Raw genomic sequence first — 21,323 nt, 5'->3', positions numbered from 1 at the left:
CCTCTTTTCTTTCACTTTCTTTTTCTTCACTGACCGCAGGATATCTAGAAATTGCTGATGTTTAGTGGAATCCATCCGTTGTCTGTGCAGTGTTTCCTGAGGCACAGACTGGCCCACAGCAGAACATTTCCACCCCCATGTTTAACAGTTGTTCTTTTCATGAAGCGCTGCTCCGTTTTTCTCCAAACACACCTCAGGTCATTGTAGCCAAAGAGCTTAACTTCATCAATCTGCTGTTTTCACTCCAGGTGGCTCAGGCCTGATGTTTCCACAGTGTGAACAGACCAAACCAGATCTGGTCCACCTGCATATGTGGTCCTAGATCTGATTCCTGTCCGATGTGTGAGTGTGTGAGCACCGTCAGAACGGTCAGATCAGAATCCATGTGGTTGTTTTAGCGTCTCCCTCCTCTGCACATGTCGCCTGTCGTCATCATCCAGTGTGGGAAACATCAACATGGAGGAGGGGGGGCAGTGGAGAGACCTGGATGCCTCACATTGGTTGGACATTTATGGAGAAGCTTCTGATGGAGCCAAACTGGAAGGAACATATGGGAACCCAGCAGCTTTGGAGGAAACTGTGCATTTGACGGTGGTTGAGTGGTTAGCACTGTTGCCTCACATCAAGAAGGTTCCTGGTTTGAAACCCATCAGGGGCCTTTCTGTGTGGAGTCTGCATGTTCTCCCTGTGCTTGTGTGGGTTTTCTCCAGGTACTCTGGTTTCCTCCCACAGTCCAAAAACATGTATGTCAGGTTGATTGGTGACTCTAAATTGCCCATAGGAGTGAGTGTGAGTGTGTGAGGTTGTTTGTCTCTATGTGGCCCTGTGATGGACTGGGGACCTGTCCAGGGTGGACCCCTGCCTTTCACCCAAAGAGAGCTGGGATAGGCTCCAGCTGATCCCTGGGACCCTGGTTAGGACTAAGGGGGTATAGATGATGGATGGATGAGTGATTTGACTGTGCACAAATGACGTTGTTCTTCTTGTAGCACGTGGCTCATATTTCAGTTCAATCTGTGCATGGTGGCAGTTTAGGAGCCACACCGGAGCCTGATACATGTCCCTGACAGACACGGATGTGAAGGAAGAAACACACAAACAGCTGGTGGAAAACATAAATTCTGTGATGTGGACACGGCCTATTTCACACACAGTGAACACGGCCTCAGGATATGTCTGGAGTCAGGTTAAGCATCACCTGACACCACTCAGGGTGAAGCTTCGGTTGAGGACACAGACTTGCCCCAGTACCTACTCCTGAGCTTTGGGATCTAAAGCTCAGGAGTAGGTACTGGGGCCCTGAGAGGTTAACCCCTCCCTGTGCTGCAAGACTTTTATTGTTTTCACTCCAAAAATAAACAAACAAAATCGAATTTGTCCAGAAGTGTCTGAATTTTTTTTGTGCACAACTGTGCGTTTCATGCGTTGCATGATGCGTTAAAACCACGCATATTGCTCCGTGATGCATTAAAACCACGCACACGCTCGTGTTGCATGATGCACGGATCATACGTGATTATTTACGGGTGATGTCATCGTGGATGATCCCCCACCTCCACCCTGCAGCCCGCCTCTCTCTCTCCCTGCCCCGGTCTGCAGTCAGTCACTCATTGAGGAGGAGGAGGGACAGGGAAATGCCTTTCTCTGCGGGAGACATCAGCCTGTGAGCTCATGAATATATTACCACTCAGCCTCATTGTGCAATGAGCAGATTTCACGGAGCTGTCACAAGCCCAGACTGCAACAAGCTAATTCTCATTAACTTCGAGCCAGAGTTAGAAATGCTCTGCTTTTAGGCGGAGCTTGCAATAAAAACGGCTGTAGGTGTGAAGTGTACTCACTGCTGGTCAGCCCGGGAGGTGAAAACATGAAGACACCAGCGTGGAAAATATTATAAACAGCCCAACTCCGCTCGACAGCGCAGCCAGACTGCGACACTAGCTAGCTGCTGTGGCTAAGCTAACTGTCTACAAACGGCTTCGTCGTCTGGCGGCAACAAAAGGTAAGATCCAGGCAAACGGCCGTGACTGTTACCGGGCTCGATCCGCCACCTGGGTCGGTGTCCGCCTCCGTTTACCGTGTAGCTACCGAGCGGTTGATTCAGCGTTTATTACGCACAGCGAGCTAACTTTACACAAACTTAGCGTTAGCTAGCTTAGCCTCCGGCGGCTAACGGCGTTAGAGACAGCTGAGCTCCCGGTCCTCCGGTCCTACCGACACCCCGACGGATAATACGAACCCAACGGCGTGAGACGACCACACCGAACCGGAACAACCTCCCTCAGAAAGACTGTTTATTGTTTTTATTGTTGTATGTAGTCGGTTTTACCGTGGAGCGCAGCTTTCACGTATCTGCGCCGATGAAGCAGCTCAGCCAGGTCGGCGAGACAAAACGTGCATATTTAAGTTGGTGATAGGTAACAGACACACACACGGTCACAGACACACACAGTCACAGACACACGCTCACAGACACACGCACAGATGAGGAGAACACAGCTGAAATGCTTTGTTCTGATCTGCTGCATGTTTTGTTTGTGTTGTTGCAGGAGAAGCTGCAGGCACAGAGGAGCCATGTGTGTGTCCATTTGCATTGATCTATCGGCTAATTAATTATTGATCAATACAATAACCAAAGAATCAATCCTGTGAGGGAAGAGCATGTTTTGCACAAAGCTGATCTGGCACACTGCATGCTCCAGCTGTTATTTCACCATGCACGCCTTGTTGCTGTGTTGCGGTGGCCAGTGCCCGTTTTTCCCCTTTTAGCCATAACTTCCTGAATGTAGCACGGGTACAATAACATGTTGTCTTGGCTTGAAGCTCGCCTGAGTCGGTTTGGGGTCAGTGTTTACGTGCAAAGACAGAAATCTAGGATAAGGAGGGTGGTTAGAAAGACTGAAAGCTGCGGGGCTTGTGTTTAGGCTGCTGGTGTGTAAAGCCTCCAGATGTTTGAGTGTTTTTTTGGCTGTGGGATGTGTCCTGTGCACACTCCAGAAGCTGAAGCCAGTCGTGAAAAATGGCTGAAACAATTATTTGATTATCAAAATGGTTAATTTTCTGCAAGCCAGGATAAACATACATGTTATTCTGCTTATCTGAGCCTTTCTGATTTGATTCCAAGCTTATAATTGACCAAATAACTTTAATGAAGGATCAGAGTTTCTGGCTCTCTTGTTGTTTTTTGCTCCTTGTAGTAATAATATTTTGTCTTTTTATTGTGAGGTGGTTTTTGCTGCTCTTCTGTCTTTCACAGGCTGTTAATTGGCTAATCTTCCAGATCCCACTGAGACTTGTACTTAATGCTTGCTTAAAAGCAGGTGCACTGCCGGTCAGCCAGTTAAGGCTGTGGATATTGTAAGTTATCGGGCAGTGGCCGCCTTCTCTAATTTGCCAATTTAAAAAAGCTTTTAATTTCCAGACAGCGTTATGAATAGATATTAGCAGTCAAGCACTTGACTACTTATTCCCATTAGTCATTATTGTCAGATGGTTGACAGATTCTTTGTGCAGCAGAATTTCTTTTAAACCAAAGTGCATGCATCGTTGACAAAGTGGGCTGTAATATTTCAGTAAATTGTCTGAATGCCTGGGGTGGTTTGAAATAAACTGCTCCTAGCAGCTTTTACTCACAGCTTTTAATATTGGCACATTTTTTTATCCACCACTTTGAACTGTCAAATGATCCAAGTATTTGTTGATTGGTTCTCTGTCGATTGACTAATTGACTGATCGTGCAGCGGTTGAGGAAATGCATGTTAGAGCCTCAGTCTTTATTTGTGTTTCTGTTTTCTGATGTTCTACACGACAAACAAAGAAGTGATTAGTTGAGAAAGTAAGTGGAAGGAGAACCGGCCATGGAAATGATCGTTGCAGTGAACACGTGAACACGACAGAAGAGATTGGAAATGCTGCTCGGCCTGACGTCGTCGAGCTTCCTGGACAGAATAGTTGAAACGGTTAAAATGAATCGGGAATCATTTTGTCGACCGACTGTTTAAATGTGTCACACGTGTCAAACATCAGATGTGAGGATTTGCTGCTTTTCTGTTTTTGAGAGTTTTGGCGTGTTGACAAACCCTACGCCCAGCGACAGAGCAGCCACAGAGCCGCACTGACTAAACGTGCTTTGGAATAACAAACAATGTGTTTCCTTAAGTGTTCTGTCAGTTTCCTGCAGGTTTATCTGATAACACACACAGACACGTGTATTTACAGCTTTACACACGGTTATCAGCCCTCAGGTTCGTTTACTGATCAGCTGAGCAGGCCACCCACAGCCCGCACTTCTGTCCAAATACATCGATACAGTCTGGTGTTGTTGATATTTCAATAAATACTTTCTGAATTACAGCTGCAGCCAGGAGAGCAGCTTGAGTGCATGCTACTGAATTCAAATCCAGTGTTAAATCCACATGCTCAGTCTAAATTTGTTCAGATCCCCCAGTGAATCTTATGAGGTTTACCTTTCAACATTTACCAGCAGCTAAAGCCTGAAAGAACTGCAGCTCAGATGTGTGTGATCACCTTGTGTTGGTTGAGAAGACAGAAACAGGTTTTAGTGGCAGCTTAATTAATGTTTACAACCTGGAAATGAGATGAGGAGCGTTACATATGAAATGTTAATTAAATGTGTCAGACGCATTCAATTAGCAGCTGCAGCTCTAACAGCAACAACTGTTGATTGTTTTTTCAATTAACCAATTTATCATTTACCATAAAATACCTCAGAAGGTCTAGGAGAATGTTTTCCAGAGCTCAAGATGTCTTGATTTGTTCAATTTAACGTCAAACACTCAAACATTTTCCATTTACAGTGAATTTAAAAACAGAGAAAAGCAGCAAATCGTCACATTTCAGAAGTTGAGAGTAGTGAAGGTTTGTCCCTGTCAGTGATAAAAGTTTAACCTTTTATTCAAATCAATTCATTGTCTAATATAAATAAAGCCATACAAATGGAAAGATGAAATACTAAGTATTGATGAGTGGCTGTCAAAACAAAAGAGCCAGTGAAGTGATGGAGTCTTTGATTCCCCGGCGTCTGTCTCCAGCTGGGAAAGAGATGGAGCAGCAGTGACTACGTGACGCGAAAGGTGTTTTTTTTTTATTTGATTAAGTCACAGAGCGAGTATTTAATAATCTTTACTCACTAACTTCCAGCCTCTTTTCTCCTCTGGCAGTGCAAACAAACTTGAACATTAATATCTTGAGTTAAAGTGATGATTAGTTTAATTGAGTTTGAATTATAACTCTGGTTGCAGATGCATGCAGCCATTTTTAACTCATTTATAGAGGCTGCAATATATTTGCATTAGTCTTAATAACTGTGTGTTTTAATTAAAAACTGCAACTTCTGAATTATGAGCACATTAAAGTATTGGGCTGTAAAAGCAGCTGTTCAGAAACTGAATAAGGGATGAACAGCTCCAACTTTTTCTCTGCTGATCAGACTTTGTTGATTTTATCTCTTAAATCTGTGCACCAGCTTTCTTGGGTTATGGACAATGATGGTTGAATAAAAATAGATGAAGTGAATTTAATCATATTGTTCAAACAGAATGTGACGCGTTGATCAATGAAAATATTTGTTAGTCACAGCCCTTACTACAAATATCAATAGCGTGACCTTTCAAAATAAAAGTCTTGGTACGTAAAATGTGCACAGCTGTGTATTTCCTTCTTAATTGAATATCGTATATTATTATTTTACCAGGTAAAATCCATTGACAGTAACGTTAAAACCATGTAACACTGCACAGAACTCCTGAGAGAACAATATTAAAAACAAAAACTGAGCTAAAATAGCAACAAGACATTTATAAATGACCAATAGTTTTGTTTTTACGACTCTTTAAACTCGAGCTTTAATGATTAGTTGATTATTGATAGAAATGTAATCGGTGGTTTAGCCTCTGAGTGTCTGTTACGTCCCAGTAAATGAAGTCACTTTGGGCTTTAGTGGTTTTCTGATGGTTTATAGACCAAACTCTGAATAGATAATGAAAATAGCTGCAGTCCTTTTTTATTTTTCTAGAATTGAATGTTGACCGTCACGTCTTTGTAAACATGAACCACAGCTTCTCTGTTACGTTTCACCTGCTTCTGCACCTGAAGAGCAGAGGGTTGGTGGTAGCACGGGGGCGAGGACGGGTCGTAGGTAAAGAAAAGGTCAGAAATCTGAGGTCGGCAGACACGGGGAGGGTGCGACAGAGCGGCGTCTCAGTTCTGCCTCTGCAGGTACAGTCTGTGCTGCTTCTGTTCAGCTTCAGCATCTGATCGAGACAGACATCTTACATGCCCCCTCCCTTCGTGTGGTTTAGCTGCTCAGCTGTGATGGAAGTTACAAGGTGCTGTCTGGAGGCTGGCGATGCCTTTTGATAGGAGAGAATTTAGGTGTCGTGCAGATCATGTGATCTGAGCGACCCCCCCCCCAACATCCTCCTATATAGATGTGGGGTGTCTGACCCAAATCTGCAAAAGTGCAAAAAGGAAAGCAGATAGAAGAAATGAGGGGGAGGGGATGTCGAAGCTGGGCTCTGATGTTGGAAAATTAGCATGTCAGTTGGTAACCGTCACATAAGGAAAATCATTAGCAGGAGGTAGGAGGAGAGCGGGGATGCAGCGAGGATGAGGAGTGTGTAGGAAATACAGAAAACATCTGGCACTGAAGGAGGGAAAGTGGCAGATAAACATGCAGGGCTGTTATTAAATGAACCAAATCCAAGAACAACACGATTCCTCTCAGCAGCAAACAAGTGCACGTTAGCGAGCGAGCGATTGTACGGCGGCGTGCTGAGGGGGAGACTCTGCCTCTTCACATCTCTGTTCTCTTAAATTCCTTTTGAAATCAGCAGGCTAAATTTAGCTCCGAGCACCCATCCCCCTCCTGCGAGAGGTATCGGAGCTACAGCAGTCAGTGATAGGCTAGCGTGTTGACGTGCACGGTCCACACACATGCACAGGCACACAGATTAAAGTGAGTGGCTCTGAGTGGGAGGGCACTACGTCTTTGTGCACACAGTGTGGGCTGTAGTGAAGACAAATTGCAGCAAATGAGCTGTGAGTAACCGTCTTTTTGTGTGTGTGTGTGTGTGTGTGTGTGTGTCTCTTAGGCCTGCCACTTGAGGACAGCGGGGGCTCTCTCATGGTTCCCCCGTTCATCTGATGAACCCCCTCTACCCCATGAAACCCTGCCTGCCTCCCACTCCACAAAGGTGCGTTAGACTCAATGTCCTCAGGTGACCAATGTGACACTTCACCTGCCCTGCCCAGAGGCCACTGTATTATGGTCTGAGCCCAGGGGTCCATGTCAATAAATAACTTAGCCTGCCTCATGTTTGTTTTACATGGGTTCACTGATTCAGACCAAATATTCGGTTAAAGGATAAGTTCAGTGATTCTGAGTCCAAATCCATCCAAAGACTGAATCCAGAACCTGGTTCAGCTTATGGGTCTGTGCCGTAGACCTCCATTGTTGTCCAAAAACTATTAAAAACCCAGCAGGGAGCCACACCGCTGACCTGGCTCACATGGTTCTTCCTCACCAACAATGGGAGGCCTGTCTCTTTCCAAAAACCAGCTCCAGGTTCCAAAAACCAGCTCCAGACTCTGAGAACGGCCGTCACTGTTTACAGTCTCTGAAGGAACCAAGAGTCCACTGGTCTCTACTCTGGAAACACCGTTGGTTATTTGTCACTGATGACACCTCATTCATTACTGCAGTCAGTCTCCGGATGGGATTTGGCCAAGAACAAACAAACATAATCACTGGACTTATCCTTTAAAACAGTGTTTTGTTAACGTGTGGGTTGTTGTTTAAGGTGTAGTTCAGACATGAAGTTGGATAAAGTCAGTGTGAGGTGAGCCTGCAGTCGTAGATTTATGAGCAGTGGTAGAAAATAAGTGTCTGCTGTAGCGCTAAGAGCCCACCTGCCACATGTCTGTCTTGCAAACTGACGCATAAATAACAAACGAGAGAAAATAAATGAGAATCTATGAAGGAATCCATCACGCAGGGTTCGGTCTGCTGCAGGTCTTTAATTACAAACCGTTACAGCAGTCGACTGTTGAGTTCAGCCTTTTTTGGAAGCGTCTTGATTAGGTTTACTCAAGCCAAAACAGTCTTTAATTGAGTGCAGCCACAAACCCTGATGACTGCTCTGCTGCGCTGCCAAGTCGCTGACACGTCAAGCAGTGGTTCAAACGGCGTCCCGGCCTCAGCTTGTGATTCTGTACCAAAAACTGTGAAAAACGAGCAGTGAAATACTGGAGAACAGGAGTTATTGGTGCGACGGCTCCAGAGCAGTAACCCTGTTAAATATTGTGGTATGACAGAAATGCTATTGTGGTAGTTTCCTGTTGAGGAAATGGTTTAAGGAGGAAGCGGAGGGTAACCTCAACTGTCAGATGAACAAACCATGCTCAGGTTAATCTTTAGCTTGCAGAGCTAAATGCATGACCTTTAACTTAGAAACAAGCCTTAATAAGGTGATAAACACTGTTTTTAAGGCTGAAGTAATAAAACATTGTCTCTGATATTGAACAGTTATTGATCTCTGCGTGAAAGCGAGACGCCCCTCCTCAACCTTCCCAGCCATCCCAGTAACTTGGCTCCGTATCTTTCTGCAGCAGCGACGGCCCCTTCCTAAATGACCCAGTCTCCTAGCAACCAGGCACCAATCAGCACGCAGGATCTCTCTCTGTAGTAACCACGGTGTGGGGCGTGACCAGTCCCACACACAGCCAGGTAACACATGACTCATGGGACGTGTTTTTCTCCTGCTGCTTTGTGCCAAACCAGAAACACAGACAAAGCTTTGTTTCAGAAATGTACAGCTCTGTCTCCACTGTCATATTTCTCTTTGTTTAACGTGACTCATCTCTGTTTCTACCAAACCTATGTATGAAATGACCACTGGACGTATGTAGCACTCACCCAGGTACTGCATTTAACTCCAGCTCTGAGGTATACTTCAGTATTTCCAGGTAGTACTACTTCATCCTTGGACTTCACTACATGTCAGAGTCAAACCTTGGACTTTTTCCTGCTCTACATTTATCTGATAACTTTAGTTCCTTTTCAGGATCAGATGGATCCAACAAAATACAGACTGATCATCAAACCTTATTGATCCCTTGGGGGAAATTCCCAAGATACCCAGCAGTATGGAAAGTACTTCAAATTAGAAGTATATAAGGTAGTTAACGTCAGCTACCCAGCAGTATATAAAGTACTTCAAATTAGAAGTATATAAGGTAGTTAACGTCAGCTACCCAGCGGTATATAAAGTACTTCAAATTAGAAGTATATAAGGTAGTTAACATCAGCTACCCAGCAGTATGGAAAGTACTTTTACTTTGGATACTTCACGTACATTTGGATGATAGTACTTCTGTACTGTTTAAAGTTATATTTAGGTACTTTGACTCTGTTTGTCAGGGGGTTGGGCAGGGGGGCACAGGAAATGGGGGAGGGTGGAGACCTGTGAAAAATGTCGTCAGCTGGATTTGAACCAGTGCTGTCGTGCACATACTGTGCACGTGTTTGCAATGTGCTGCTGAAACCACACCCCGGTCATTGTACTTCAGTAAAACTGTGAATGTAGGACTTTTACTTGGAACAGAGGATTTGTACCCTGTGGTATTTCTGCTGTTACTGCATTAAAACGTTTCATGAGCAGCTCGTAGTGATGAACCTACAGAGAATCATCAGCTCAGCTCTTTTATTTTGTGTCCGGACTAAAACTCATATTTTGGTTCAGCCCCATCTGAGGTTAAATGTCATGATTTGTGTTTGCTGCAGCATAAGACCTGCTCAGAAAACCACATGGAGGAGAAAATCCAAAAGTTAGAAATTCATGTTTTTCTTTTCATGATTCTTCTGCTAGTTTTCTCGTCTTTAGGATGTTGGTGGGTTTTTGGTGCGATGTCTGTGATCAGTTGAGGCTCTTGATAAATACAGACCCTGGATCTGGTGTTAGGTGGCGGCTAGTTGGCAAATCAGACACGATAAGAAAGTCTGTGCATTTTGTCAGATTAGAGCAGTTCATATCTCCAGACATGTGTAATGGGATGTTACAGCATCCTTAGAGATCCCAGTGCGGAGAGGAAAGTCTGTGTTAATTGTGTTTGAAAGCTCTTTTCATGTGGCTTTGTGTCTGATGTGTTTAAAGAGCACAGAGTTTCAGGGGCAGATGAAAGGTAAATCTGAGAGCGATTCTTCTCAGCGCGTTGAGCTGATGGATCTTCTGAAGTAAATAATCACTTGAGTTCACTCCTACACTTCGCTGTAAGTAGGAGTGAACTGCTTGATAAATGTGCTCCGGCTATTTTTAACTGGAATTCTCACAACTCTGATAAATGTGGTCACAAACGTCAGAAAGGTGCACGTTTGGTTCTAAGAGTAGGAGTTTGCCATTTTTATTCCAGTGAACATCTCAGTTCAACGTGCATCAGGTGTGTAGATATGAAAGGATGCTGCAAAGATTATAATTTGTAAATTGTTTGAGAGCCTGTGTTTAGATCTTTGGTTCAGTTTTGTCATTTTAAGAAGAAAAAAACCAAAGATTTTCTGTTTTCTGACTCTGATGGTGTTGTGATTCTTTCACATTATTATGATTTACTTAGAAAGTAATCAGATTACTCCTGAAAATGAGCTGCAGCTCTAGTTGAACCTTAAACTGGGATTAAAATGACTTTTTCTTCGTTTCCTGTTTTTCCTTCTCTCAGTACAAAAATCACATTTCTAGTAAACTTCCTGTGAAGTTATTAGGAGATTATAGATTGATTTCACACACCATAACCACAGGCCGGCGTCAGTAATTTCATTTTATGAGGGTTATAAAACAGGAATTTTAGTCTCGTCCTCATTAAAACACGTTCTTCTGTTCACTGAGTGCATTAACTCCCATGTTTCGCCGACCAGCTTCTCTCTGTTTGACTTCATTTCACTTCATGGCTCATGTGACTCGTCACTGTCCCAACACCTGTCTGTGTCCTGTGTAGGCGCTTGGTTCACCCATGGGTCCGGGTGAGGGCTCAGGCGGCCACATGATGCCCGGTGGTGGACCTGGTATGGGCGCTGGCATGGGCTCCCAGTTCATGGGCCAGCAGTCGTATGGAGACGCCATCTCTAAAGGCTACGGCCAGCCGGTCATGTACGGACGTCCCAGCGCTGCCTACAACCCGGCCTCAGCCTACGGAGGAAGGTAGCGACACTTTAGACCTGACTGCAGGTGAAAGTCACCTGTCACGATGTAAAAGTGCAGGAAACGTCATTTAAACTCATGTTTTGTTCATTTCTCTATGCAGAAGATTTACTGTGAAGTATCTGTAGTTATAGAAAGCATCAGTTCACTTCCAGCTTCTACATGGTCTTTATCATTTATTAGTCACCTGCAGATTTGGAATCATCTTTGGGTGTTTTTACTGTCATTGGTGGATGATTGAACCCTGCACAGGATTTTTTCTGTTTATTTGACATGTTTATTCTGTATTTTAAGTCCAGATGTGGCTGATGCTGTGGGTTTTAGCAATTAGAAGAAAATAAAATGACTGAGAGGAGGAAGCGATGTGGTGCAGGTGGTTGTGGCTACGCACAAAGTCTAGTGGCAAACAATAACAGCAAACTCCCACAGCTAAAATCAACATGAACTGAAAACAGTCCAGAGCAGCTTCACCAAGAAAACAGACAGAAAATGAGCTTTTAGTTATTTTCTCTGACAACTTTTCTTCTGCTGTTTTGTTTTTAACGTCAGATCCTAATAAAAACCATCTTAGCATCTGTTTGTGTAGAGTCAGTAAGAAATGACTTGCCCAAACCTTCAATATAATAAAGTGTTAGGTGTAATTCCAGTTCTGCTCTGTAGCAGAATAACTTTATAATTACTCAAAAACATCACACTAATAGAAAACAGTACTCGGATGCACAGAATGCAGGAAGTAACGGAGCAGTCCAGTGTATTTTTCAGCAGCACGCTGCTCTGACTGTGTGCTGATGATGATGATGCTCTAGTGTTGTGTATCAAAAGTCAGCGTGGCCGCTCTCACCCACTGCTCTGACTCATGCTCATCACCAAACCTCACACACTCATACGCTCGGTTCATCAAGTTCACTGCCCACTCGTCTCCCCCTCCTCTACCCGCAGTTACTCTGGTAACAGTGGAGGCGCCGGCCTGGGCGTTCGTGCTCCCTCAGACTTCACCCAGGCTGCTGCCGCTGCTGTCGCCGCCGCCGCCGCCACAGCCACGGCCACCGCTACGGCAACAGTCGCAGCGATACAGGAGAAACAGAACCAGGAGCTGAGCTATGGACAGGTAAACGCACACCTGTCTTAGCCAGGTGCTGACTCCCAGGCTGACATGGGGAAAGCTGCACATCCATTTTTTTCAGCCTATTAGATGTTTGTTGACGTTTGTGGACACAGCAGAGTATCAGTCAGCTGATTACACTGAAGTAAATAACTGGTTTGGAGCTCTCTGACTGCACTGGAAGCCTGGTATCTGCAGAGGGTGGCGGGGTCTTTGAATCTGGACTAGGTCTGTAGATCCTGGCCCTGCCATGAGCTTCAGTGTTTGGTTGCACGGCTGTAAAGCAGAAGCTGCTTTTCTGCAGCTTCACACAGACTCATGACACATGCTTCTTATTAACAGCAGAGACGTCGCATAATTTCACACCGCTGCCTCCTGCCAGACTCTTTACTCCATAGACTGCTGATTAACATAATGAGAGTCTCTGTGCAGGCTTAGCAAACACTGTCAACATTTGTTATTGAAGATACAGGTACAGATACAGGCTGCAAACAGCAGCTCTCAGTGCACATGTTTGTTCTTTGTTGTTTACGTGTTTTGCAGCCTGCTTCTTCAGATAGACCACCTGCAAACATGACAGACTGTTTCCCTGCCCTCACACTGTTTGCACTCTTCCATCCCGTGCACTCTGTGAACTGTAAAATACCCAGTGAGCTTATTGTTTTCCTTTCCCTCCCAGATGGGTGGAGCATCCTCTTACGGCACCCAGTTCCTGTCTCATTCGGGGCCCCGAGGCCCTCCGGGGATGAACCCTGGTGGGATGGTCTCTTCCAGGCCTGGACCTCCACCTTCCAGCGCAGGCTTGTATCCCTCTCACCCTGCCCAGACCCAGAGGATGCCCCAGCACGGGGGCTATGCAGGTGGACAGCAAGGGCTCAAACGGCCTTTTCATTCAGAGGTCAGAGGAGGCACCATGGGATTTGGGTTTTTCAGTTTTTATTTTTTAACAGTTGAGGAAAGAATTTATATCAGATATATCAGTGTTCACTTCCACCCAGTCAATACCCAGTATGTCTCCCATCCACGTCCATTGAAGCCTGTATGACGGATGAATTCAAGCATGTGTTTCCTTTTTTGGTGAACACATTACACTGTCAGTGCTGACTAGAGCATCACTGTCATTAATGCTTCAGGGTTTTTGATTGTTCAGTTAAAGATTGATTCACTTTCCTGTGTCTGACTATAATGTTGCATCCTGTTCTGTGGCTGAATGTGGGCGGTTTTGGTGAACTGGCTAATGGGAACTGTACTTTTACATATTCTGTGACAGAGAAAGGAAATGAGTCAAATAAACCAGAACTCCAAAGTGCATCACACATCACTTGTACCTTGTAACTGGGCGCCTGTCTGCAGTTTGATGTCTCAGCAAACACGTCAGAGCAGTTCAGTAACTTTTCTTTTCCATGTGTGTCCCAGGGTTTTCCAGTTCAGCAGTACGGCTCAGCGGGGATGTCTGGGTATCCTAACCAGCCTCTGCAGTACCCTGCCGGCCCACCACAGAGATGTGCCCCCTCACCCTCCTACCCTTCCAGTCGGATGCCTCTCATGGGACAGTATGCGTCTGGACCACACAACCCAGCACAGTTCCCCCCTGCAGCTGGCCAGCCCAACCCTCCCCAGCATTATAAAGTAATCAGGCCTGAGCAGTTCACAATTTTTATGGTGGATATCTGTATAGATTTTTTTTAAAAAGCTTGTAATCTGTGTTTCTGCAGAGATAGGAGCCCACAGATCTGGTTTCTAAACCACTGTTGAATTTTTGTGCCTGGATAAACAGATCTTTGTCTGAGTGTCATGTTTCCTGTCTGTGTTCTCCAGTCTGAGCCGTTCAACGGTCAGGGCAGCCTGCCATCCGGAGGAGCAGGAGGATACAATGCTTTCACACAGGCTGCAGTGAACGGGGTAAGCCGTGTGCACTCACCCGGGTCTCTGGGTCCAGCTCGGTAATGACGCACAGAAACGCTGGTCTGACGTCCTAAACACTCGTCCTCTGTGTCGTCTCTCAGCCAGGTCGGGGTGGAGTGATGCCCGGGTATCCCAGCTCACCGATGGGAGGGAATCCCACTCCTCCAATGACACCCGGCACCTCCATGCCTCCCTACCTGTCCCCGGGCCAGGAAACCAAACCCCCCTACCTTCCACTGGACACCAAACCCAACATCAGCACCCAGCAGCTCTCAACAGGTGAGTCCCCCCCCCCTGCAGGAAACAACTGAACTCAACACAAATGTCTTTGACATGTGTGTAAAACTTTTTCTGTGTACACGTGCACGACAAAAAACCTGCTTCCTGAAGTCAGTCTGTTTCTGTTGCTAAACATGTGACTTTTTGTAAATGTCAGGCAGTAATATCGATCAGATCTCCTCTCCTGTCCCACTGTGGACAGTAGTGGCACTCACTGAGTCTGATTAATGATGTTCAGCCGTGCAGAACAGAAAGTACCAGTCCCGGTGCAGTACTGTACTGTAGTACACTGTAGTACTAGAACTATCTATCTGTAACTGTCTGTTTCACATTCAAGGTAACCCCAGCGACGACTTGCGTCTGACGTTCCCGGTCCGAGATGGCATCGTGTTGGAGCCGTTCAGACTGGAGCACAACCTGGCCGTCAGTAACCACGCCTTCCAGCTGAGAGACTCTGTCTACAAAACGCTCATGATGAGGTAGGACGACGTTATCGCTCGCACTCAGCTGAAGACCAGAGCAGTGTGAAGTGAGAATCCGTATATGTGGTCTTGACTTCAGCTGAGACTTCTTTCTGTACCCCTTAATTTGGTCCTTTTGGATCCAGAGCTTCTCCTTCCTATGAAGGAAGCAGATGAACAACACATGAGCAGTTTGATAACCCCACCCAGTCTCGCCCTGACAGCTGTGCTCTGTCTCCCCCTGCAGACCTGATCTGGAACTGCAGTTCAAGTGTTACCACCACGAGGACAGACAGATGAACACGAACTGGCCTGCCTCTGTGCAGGTACGCAGCCTCACCTGATCAAAATCCAGATCGACGCATAAAAAGCATGAAGTAAACGTACTTCTAAATTAATTGTCTCTTTTTTCTTCTGTATCAGGTGAGCGTCAATGCGACTCCTTTGTCCATTGAACGGGGCGACAACAAAACGTCCCACAAGCCCCTGTACCTAAAACAAATGTGTCAGCCAGGACGTAACACCGTACAGATCACTGTGACAGCCTGCTGTTGTGTAAGTGGCCCTGACACAACACTCTGGCAGCACTGTGTTCTCCCACAGCGCAGCACATTTATTAAGCACATTTATTAAACAACTTACTGATCACGTGCCGTGTCGACTCCTGTCCCCTCCCCCAGTCCCACCTGTTCGTGCTGCAGCTGGTCCACCGGCCGTCGGTCAGGTCAGTCCTGCAGGGTCTGATGAAAAAGAGGCTGCTGCCGGCCGAGCACTGCATCACCAAGAGTGAGTTCACGTGGTTTGTTTCTGCGTTGACACAGACAATTGATTGTCTGTGACAGAGAAAGGAAGGGACAATTGGTTGAGCTCATGTAACATAAGTTTAAGCTCTGTGATTGGACGTTTCTCGCCAAAATGTACCTTGGGAGATGTAGTTAAATTCTCTGATAAGTAGTTAAAGTAGTTTAAAGTTTTCAGTATTCAATTTGGACAGATAAGGGGCGTTTCACGTCAATCAATCTGCAAAACAGCTTCTATAATAAAAACATGTTCTGAGTTTTTTCATGTCTTGTTGTCTCAGTAAAGAGAAACTTCAGTAGCGGCACAATTCCTGGGACCCCCGGTCTGAACGGAGAGGATGGTGTAGAGCAGACGGCGATCAAAGTTTCTCTCAAATGCCCGATCACATTCAGACGAATCCAGCTGCCAGCCAGAGGTCACGACTGCAGGCACATACAGGTGTGGCCTCGCTCACACACACACACACACACACACACACACACCTGCGTGCACCGAGACGCATCCAACCACATTAACCCTCTCACGCTGTTGGTTTTCTTCTTTAGTGCTTCGACCTGGAGTCCTATCTGCAGCTGAACTGTGAGCGAGGGACCTGGAGATGTCCTGTGTGCAAGTACGTGTTTAACAAGGATCTTTGAGAGTCAGACCCACTCGTCCCGTTAAATTAACCTGCACGTTCTTCCTCTCGTTCACAGTAAAACAGCTTTGCTGGAGGGGCTGGAGGTTGACCAGTACATGCTCGGTATTCTCGTCTACATCCAGAAGTAAGTGCTGATGTGAGTTTAATGTAAATAAGATGATGTGATTTCCTTTCTCATGTGATCGATTAACCCGTCCGCGTGTCCTTTCCGTCCTCAGTTCCGACTATGAGGAGATCACCATAGACCCGCTCTGTGGCTGGAGGCCTGTGCCCGTCAAACCAGATCTGCACATAAAGGAGGAGCCTGATGGGCCGGTGCTGAAACGCTGCCGCACAGTCAGCCCGAGTCACATGGTCCTGCCCAACGTGATGGAAATGATCGCTGCTCTGGGCCCGGCATCGTCTCCGTACCAGAGTCTGACAGCAGGAGGCAGAAACACCCCCGACTACAACAGGCCAGGTCAGGACAGATGAGGGAACCTGGCAAAGGGGTCTGAGTTACTGGTCTAATATTTGTGATACTGACAATATCTCTGCTTCACTGCAAATTCTCGTCTTCGGTTCAAATGTGTTTTTAGAATTACAACATGGTACATGACACAATCAGTACCAACACAAATTAGCTTGGACACGTTACAGGGATCAGGAGGGTCTGTTACCTGCAGATCACCTGAAGAGGTCGAATTAACCGTGTGTGGGGGGGGGGGCAGTAAAAGGCTGACAGCACTCTGTGTAATGTGGGGAGGCAGCTGAGAGAAAAGGCTCCAGCTTATCAAAAAAAAGCTTCATTCCTCTTCAGCAGCTCAGTCCCTGCACCTCCAGGTCTCTGTGAACAGCAGGAGGTTTGGGCTAATCCACTGAAATACCACACTTTGTCTGGCAGAGCATTTGATCTTAGAGGGGAGGTGACCCAGAACACTATGCCAAGCAACAGAATAAAGACCAACAATTACAGTCTCAGTGCCCCCTCCCTCTCTTTACATCCTTTTGTCACTACTACTCACGATTTAAACAATCGAAGTGAACACTGACCTGTTTTAATCCTGACTGGGAGTTGCTTTTGTTTTGTTCTGGTCTTACAGGGAGCCAGGGATTCTCCAGCCAGACAGGATTTACAGACTTCCCCAACACTCCCGGCACCCCGACCCTGGGAGAGTACGCCCCGTCTGGACCCTCCCTCCCCTATCAGCCTGACCAGGTTAGACGCCTTTAAAACGCCTCCCTCTTTGACATAACAAACACAGGAGCATGATCCAGTTCTTAGTCTCTGGTCACAGGGACGAGGTTCAGGCTCAGTGTTGTGTCTGGTTATCTAATAGTTGAGTGGTGTCAGTGTCAGAAGACTCCCTGCTACCTGGAAGTGTTTGGCAGGAAGTCGCACTGATCGTGTGATGCTGCTTCAGTCAGTTTTCTGCAGCGCTCACTGTCTCTTCCTTCTGTGGGTTCAGCTGAGAGCCTCTCTGAACCTGAAGGAGACAGGCCAGACTGAACAGGTCCAAACCACCACCTGTCGCACACAGCTGCTCATCTGTCTGCTGAAGGTTTGTACGGGAGGAGCCGAGTGTCCGTCCTCGTCCTCTGCTGTCACGCACTTCTGCCGTGCAGCCTCTTAAGAGGCCTCAGGGATTACTGCTCATGCAACGTGTGATTTGTGGTGAATTTAATCTGAGGAAGTGCGGGAATGTTGTTGCACCGTGTCCTCTCTGCTGCTGAAAAATAAAGATTAGTGTTCTGTCTTTGTGTCTCTGGCAGACGCCTCACTCTGGACGAACCGAACACTCCCATAATAATATGCTGCAGCAGCACGGTTCAGGTGTTCACAGTAACCCGAGTCTCGGTGACGCTGGCAGTCCTCTGCCACAGTGGAACGCCAGTACCCAGAATTCCCGGCTGCAGAGTGAAGGCTCCTTCGGTCTGGGGGTCCCGGGAGCACCAGGAGCAGACGGAGCCGACCATGCACTAGATGTGAGTGGAAACCTGTTGTTGTATGTGGAGATAAAAGTAAAAATCCTTCACTTTCACTCCCACTATGAAGATGAATGATCAGACAGAGAAACACTTTTCCTAAGCTTATTGGGTTTGATTCCACCCTGAGGTAGGAACCAGAAATCATCACTGTGCTAGTCTGTCTTTGAGATCGCAGTAGAGAAACCAGTTTTATATGTCTATAGTTTAAACCGTGTGTTTTCTTCTTCTGTGCCTTGAAGCTTCTTCCTGAACTGACCAATCCCGACGAGCTGCTGTCCTACCTGGGTCCTCCTGACCTTCCCAACAACAGCAGCGACGACCTGCTGTCTCTGTTCGAGAACAACTGACCACCTTCATTCTGTCACACGCTCATCTTCCAGTCCAGCCTCCGCTTCTGTTTGCTGCACCTACCGTCGGTGTGTGCGTGTGCGTGCGTGCGTGCATGTGTGTGTGAGCGTGGCCGTGTGTGATTGTGTTTTTGTGTACTTCTGTCATTTTAAAGCGTTCTGCTGTACCTGGACGTTCCTTCAGTACGGCGTCTCCACATGTGGACACTGAATGAGGAGCAGCACATGGCAGTGACTCTGCTGACCAGCGTTTTGAACCACAGCACAAACCGCAGGCTGAAGGGTCTGTCTTTATAGATGTTATTAGTGGAAGTGGAGGATAATGGAAGCTGACGTGTTGATGAGGAGATGGCGGACACATTAATACAGTGGTTCCCAAACTTAAACCCGAGGCCGCGCTTCTTTTGCTTCTGTTGCACAACAAATGTCAGATTTTACTGCAAAAAGAGCAACAAACATTTATAGTGCTGGAGGAAAACATGACTTATTTTTTGTTCATCTTAAAGGAATAATTCTACATTTCTGGGAAACACTGAGTTTGTCTTTGTTAGATCTGATCTGTTTTTGTTGTTGGTCAGGTATGAGGCTGCAGCAGGTGCTTCTTGGTTTAGCTTAGCTTAATTTAGCTTAGCTTAATTTAGCTTAGCTTAGCATAAAAAGTGGAGGTGAAGGAGACGGTTCAGTCAGAGGTGCAGACATCTGAGCAAACACTCATTTCTTCTGTCTTTATTTCTCTACCTTAAGGTTTGGTTGCTTTTCTGGTCTGCTTGAACTTGGATTATCGCTCCTGTCACTTCAGACTTCACTTTGTTTCCACCCCTGACTGGAACCTTCCAGGTTTTGGAACCACAGCATTAAAGGATAAGTCTGGTGTTCTTCCTAAATAGTTTCTTACCAACAAATATTATGAAAAGACCCAAACCAAATGCTTCCCTCTCATTGGGGAGACCATTGGGGAGGACGTAAATCTTTCAAACCACCACAGAAATGTTGGGTTTTATATTGAAACTGTCGTTTCTGTTGGTTTTGGTCTTTTTATTTATTGATTTTAAAAAATAGAAGCAGAAAATTTCCGGACTTATCCTTTAATGCAAACTGATGTAAGATACGGACAGTTAACACAGGTTGAATGTTTTATTTGTGTCGAGTTTAAAAAACAAAAACAAAAAAAAAAACAACCAAAAGTCCACGTTTGCCTCCTGACACAGTGAGTAAGGACAAAATAAAGGCCAGGGCCAGTTGTACAATAGACATTTTTAATACATGAAGTTTGAAGAGCGCTGAGGTTCATCGTGTCGCCGACGTCCTCCAACACTGTGAAATATCTCCCACCTTTCCCTGCGCTGGTTGGCCCTCTGTGGGACTTTTCGAGCATCCTGTCAACGCTGTGTCGTGGCACTTTCTGCCACCCGAAAGCTGTTTGTATGTTTTTAAATCGCTCGACATGTACAACCCATCATGACCCGGGTTTACTGTATAATCAGCTGTTTTCATTAGAGAACGTGTGTGTATCAAATGAATCGTTAATCATGATAATTTTAATGTTATTAGTTGGATAATGGATCATCGTTGGCACTGTATACATACTGTATGTTAAAGAATTATAAAGCAATTGTAAAACTCCGAGGTCACTCGTGCACACGTGATGCACGTGCGACAGATAACGGTCAGCTGATATTGAGTAACGCAGTCCAAGATGCCGAGGTTGAAATTATTCTTAATACGACTTTTTAAAGCTGACGTTTTTCTACGAATGATTTTCTGACCTTTGTGGTCCAACATTGCCTCAGCAAGGCAGGAAAAATGATGTGCTTTGCCAATTTGAGCAACACGACGATGTTATATTTGGAGATGATGGACTATTTAACTGCAAATTTGCTAGAAAAAAACGGTTTTTTAATATGTAAACTATTCCACATATTTTGTAACACATTGTAATTGCCATTATTTTCTATTTATTTTTTAACCATAATCATCATTGTACCTACAGTTACTTTGTCCCTTTCCTGAAACTCTGAATCAGAATTAAAAATCACTTTATTTGACGAAAGAAAACTTTTTCAAGGCTCTGATGTCAAATCACATCTGTCGCGTCCAGATGTTTCAGTGCGTACAGGCACGGATATGGATATTTATGGAAGCAGAGAGAAGCTGTAATTAATTTCATTTAATTTATAGCGTTGGTGTATTTTGCTTTAAAGGCCTTGATGAGAAGCAGATTTCAGAATCTCTCATCTGAACTTGTCTTTATTGATTATGTGACAGGATTTAATCTGTTTTAATGAAACCAGTTAATTTAGTTTTTAATCTGAGCAGTTTAAATGCAGCATTTAAATTCTAGACATTTGATTTGTGTGGGAAGGTAAAATACTTCAGTGACTGACTACATTGGAAGACATTAAATCGATAAGATGTCACGGTGTGTAATTAACACACTTTGGCTGATAATGTTCAACAACAGTAAATTATAACAAAATATTTGAATGACGTGTAAACACTTGGTATGTTCCTGCTCATGGTCACTGTTTTGGAAATGAAGGGAGATATAACATGTCAGTTCATGTTATATAACCATATATTTCTACCAGTAAAACAGGCAAAATGGGATATTTG

General features: G+C 45.3%; 1 protein-coding gene across 3 annotated transcripts; it reads left to right on the top strand.

Annotated features, from left to right (window-relative positions):
- The first annotated feature begins 1,598 nt into the window (after window positions 1-1,598).
- zmiz2 (zinc finger, MIZ-type containing 2) lies at window positions 1,599-20,765 on the top strand. 3 transcript variants are annotated; one of them, XM_026297430.1, is made up of 20 exons: window positions 1,599-2,002; window positions 7,113-7,214; window positions 8,632-8,746; window positions 11,005-11,207; window positions 12,147-12,315; window positions 12,989-13,207; window positions 13,726-13,938; window positions 14,128-14,211; window positions 14,316-14,493; window positions 14,831-14,972; window positions 15,202-15,280; window positions 15,378-15,509; window positions 15,635-15,740; window positions 16,036-16,193; window positions 16,301-16,368; window positions 16,451-16,519; window positions 16,614-16,855; window positions 17,478-17,593; window positions 18,148-18,360; window positions 18,603-20,765. In XM_026297430.1, the coding sequence occupies exons 4-20, from the start codon at window positions 11,020-11,022 to the stop codon at window positions 18,708-18,710; spliced, it is 2,484 nt and encodes an 827-aa protein (XP_026153215.1). In that variant the 5' UTR covers window positions 1,599-2,002; window positions 7,113-7,214; window positions 8,632-8,746; window positions 11,005-11,019; the 3' UTR covers window positions 18,711-20,765. The 3 variants fall into 3 exon arrangements, with proteins under 3 accessions (XP_026153215.1, XP_026153213.1, XP_026153214.1); XM_026297428.1 differs by having other exon boundaries at window positions 8,629-8,746; XM_026297429.1 differs by having other exon boundaries at window positions 8,546-8,746.
- The last annotated feature ends 558 nt before the right edge of the window (window positions 20,766-21,323 follow it).

Source organism: Mastacembelus armatus, chromosome 12 (genome assembly GCF_900324485.2).
Source record: "Mastacembelus armatus chromosome 12, fMasArm1.2, whole genome shotgun sequence".
Lineage (NCBI taxonomy): Eukaryota > Metazoa > Chordata > Actinopteri > Synbranchiformes > Mastacembelidae > Mastacembelus > Mastacembelus armatus.
This window is presented reverse-complemented; position numbering and strand designations above follow the sequence as displayed.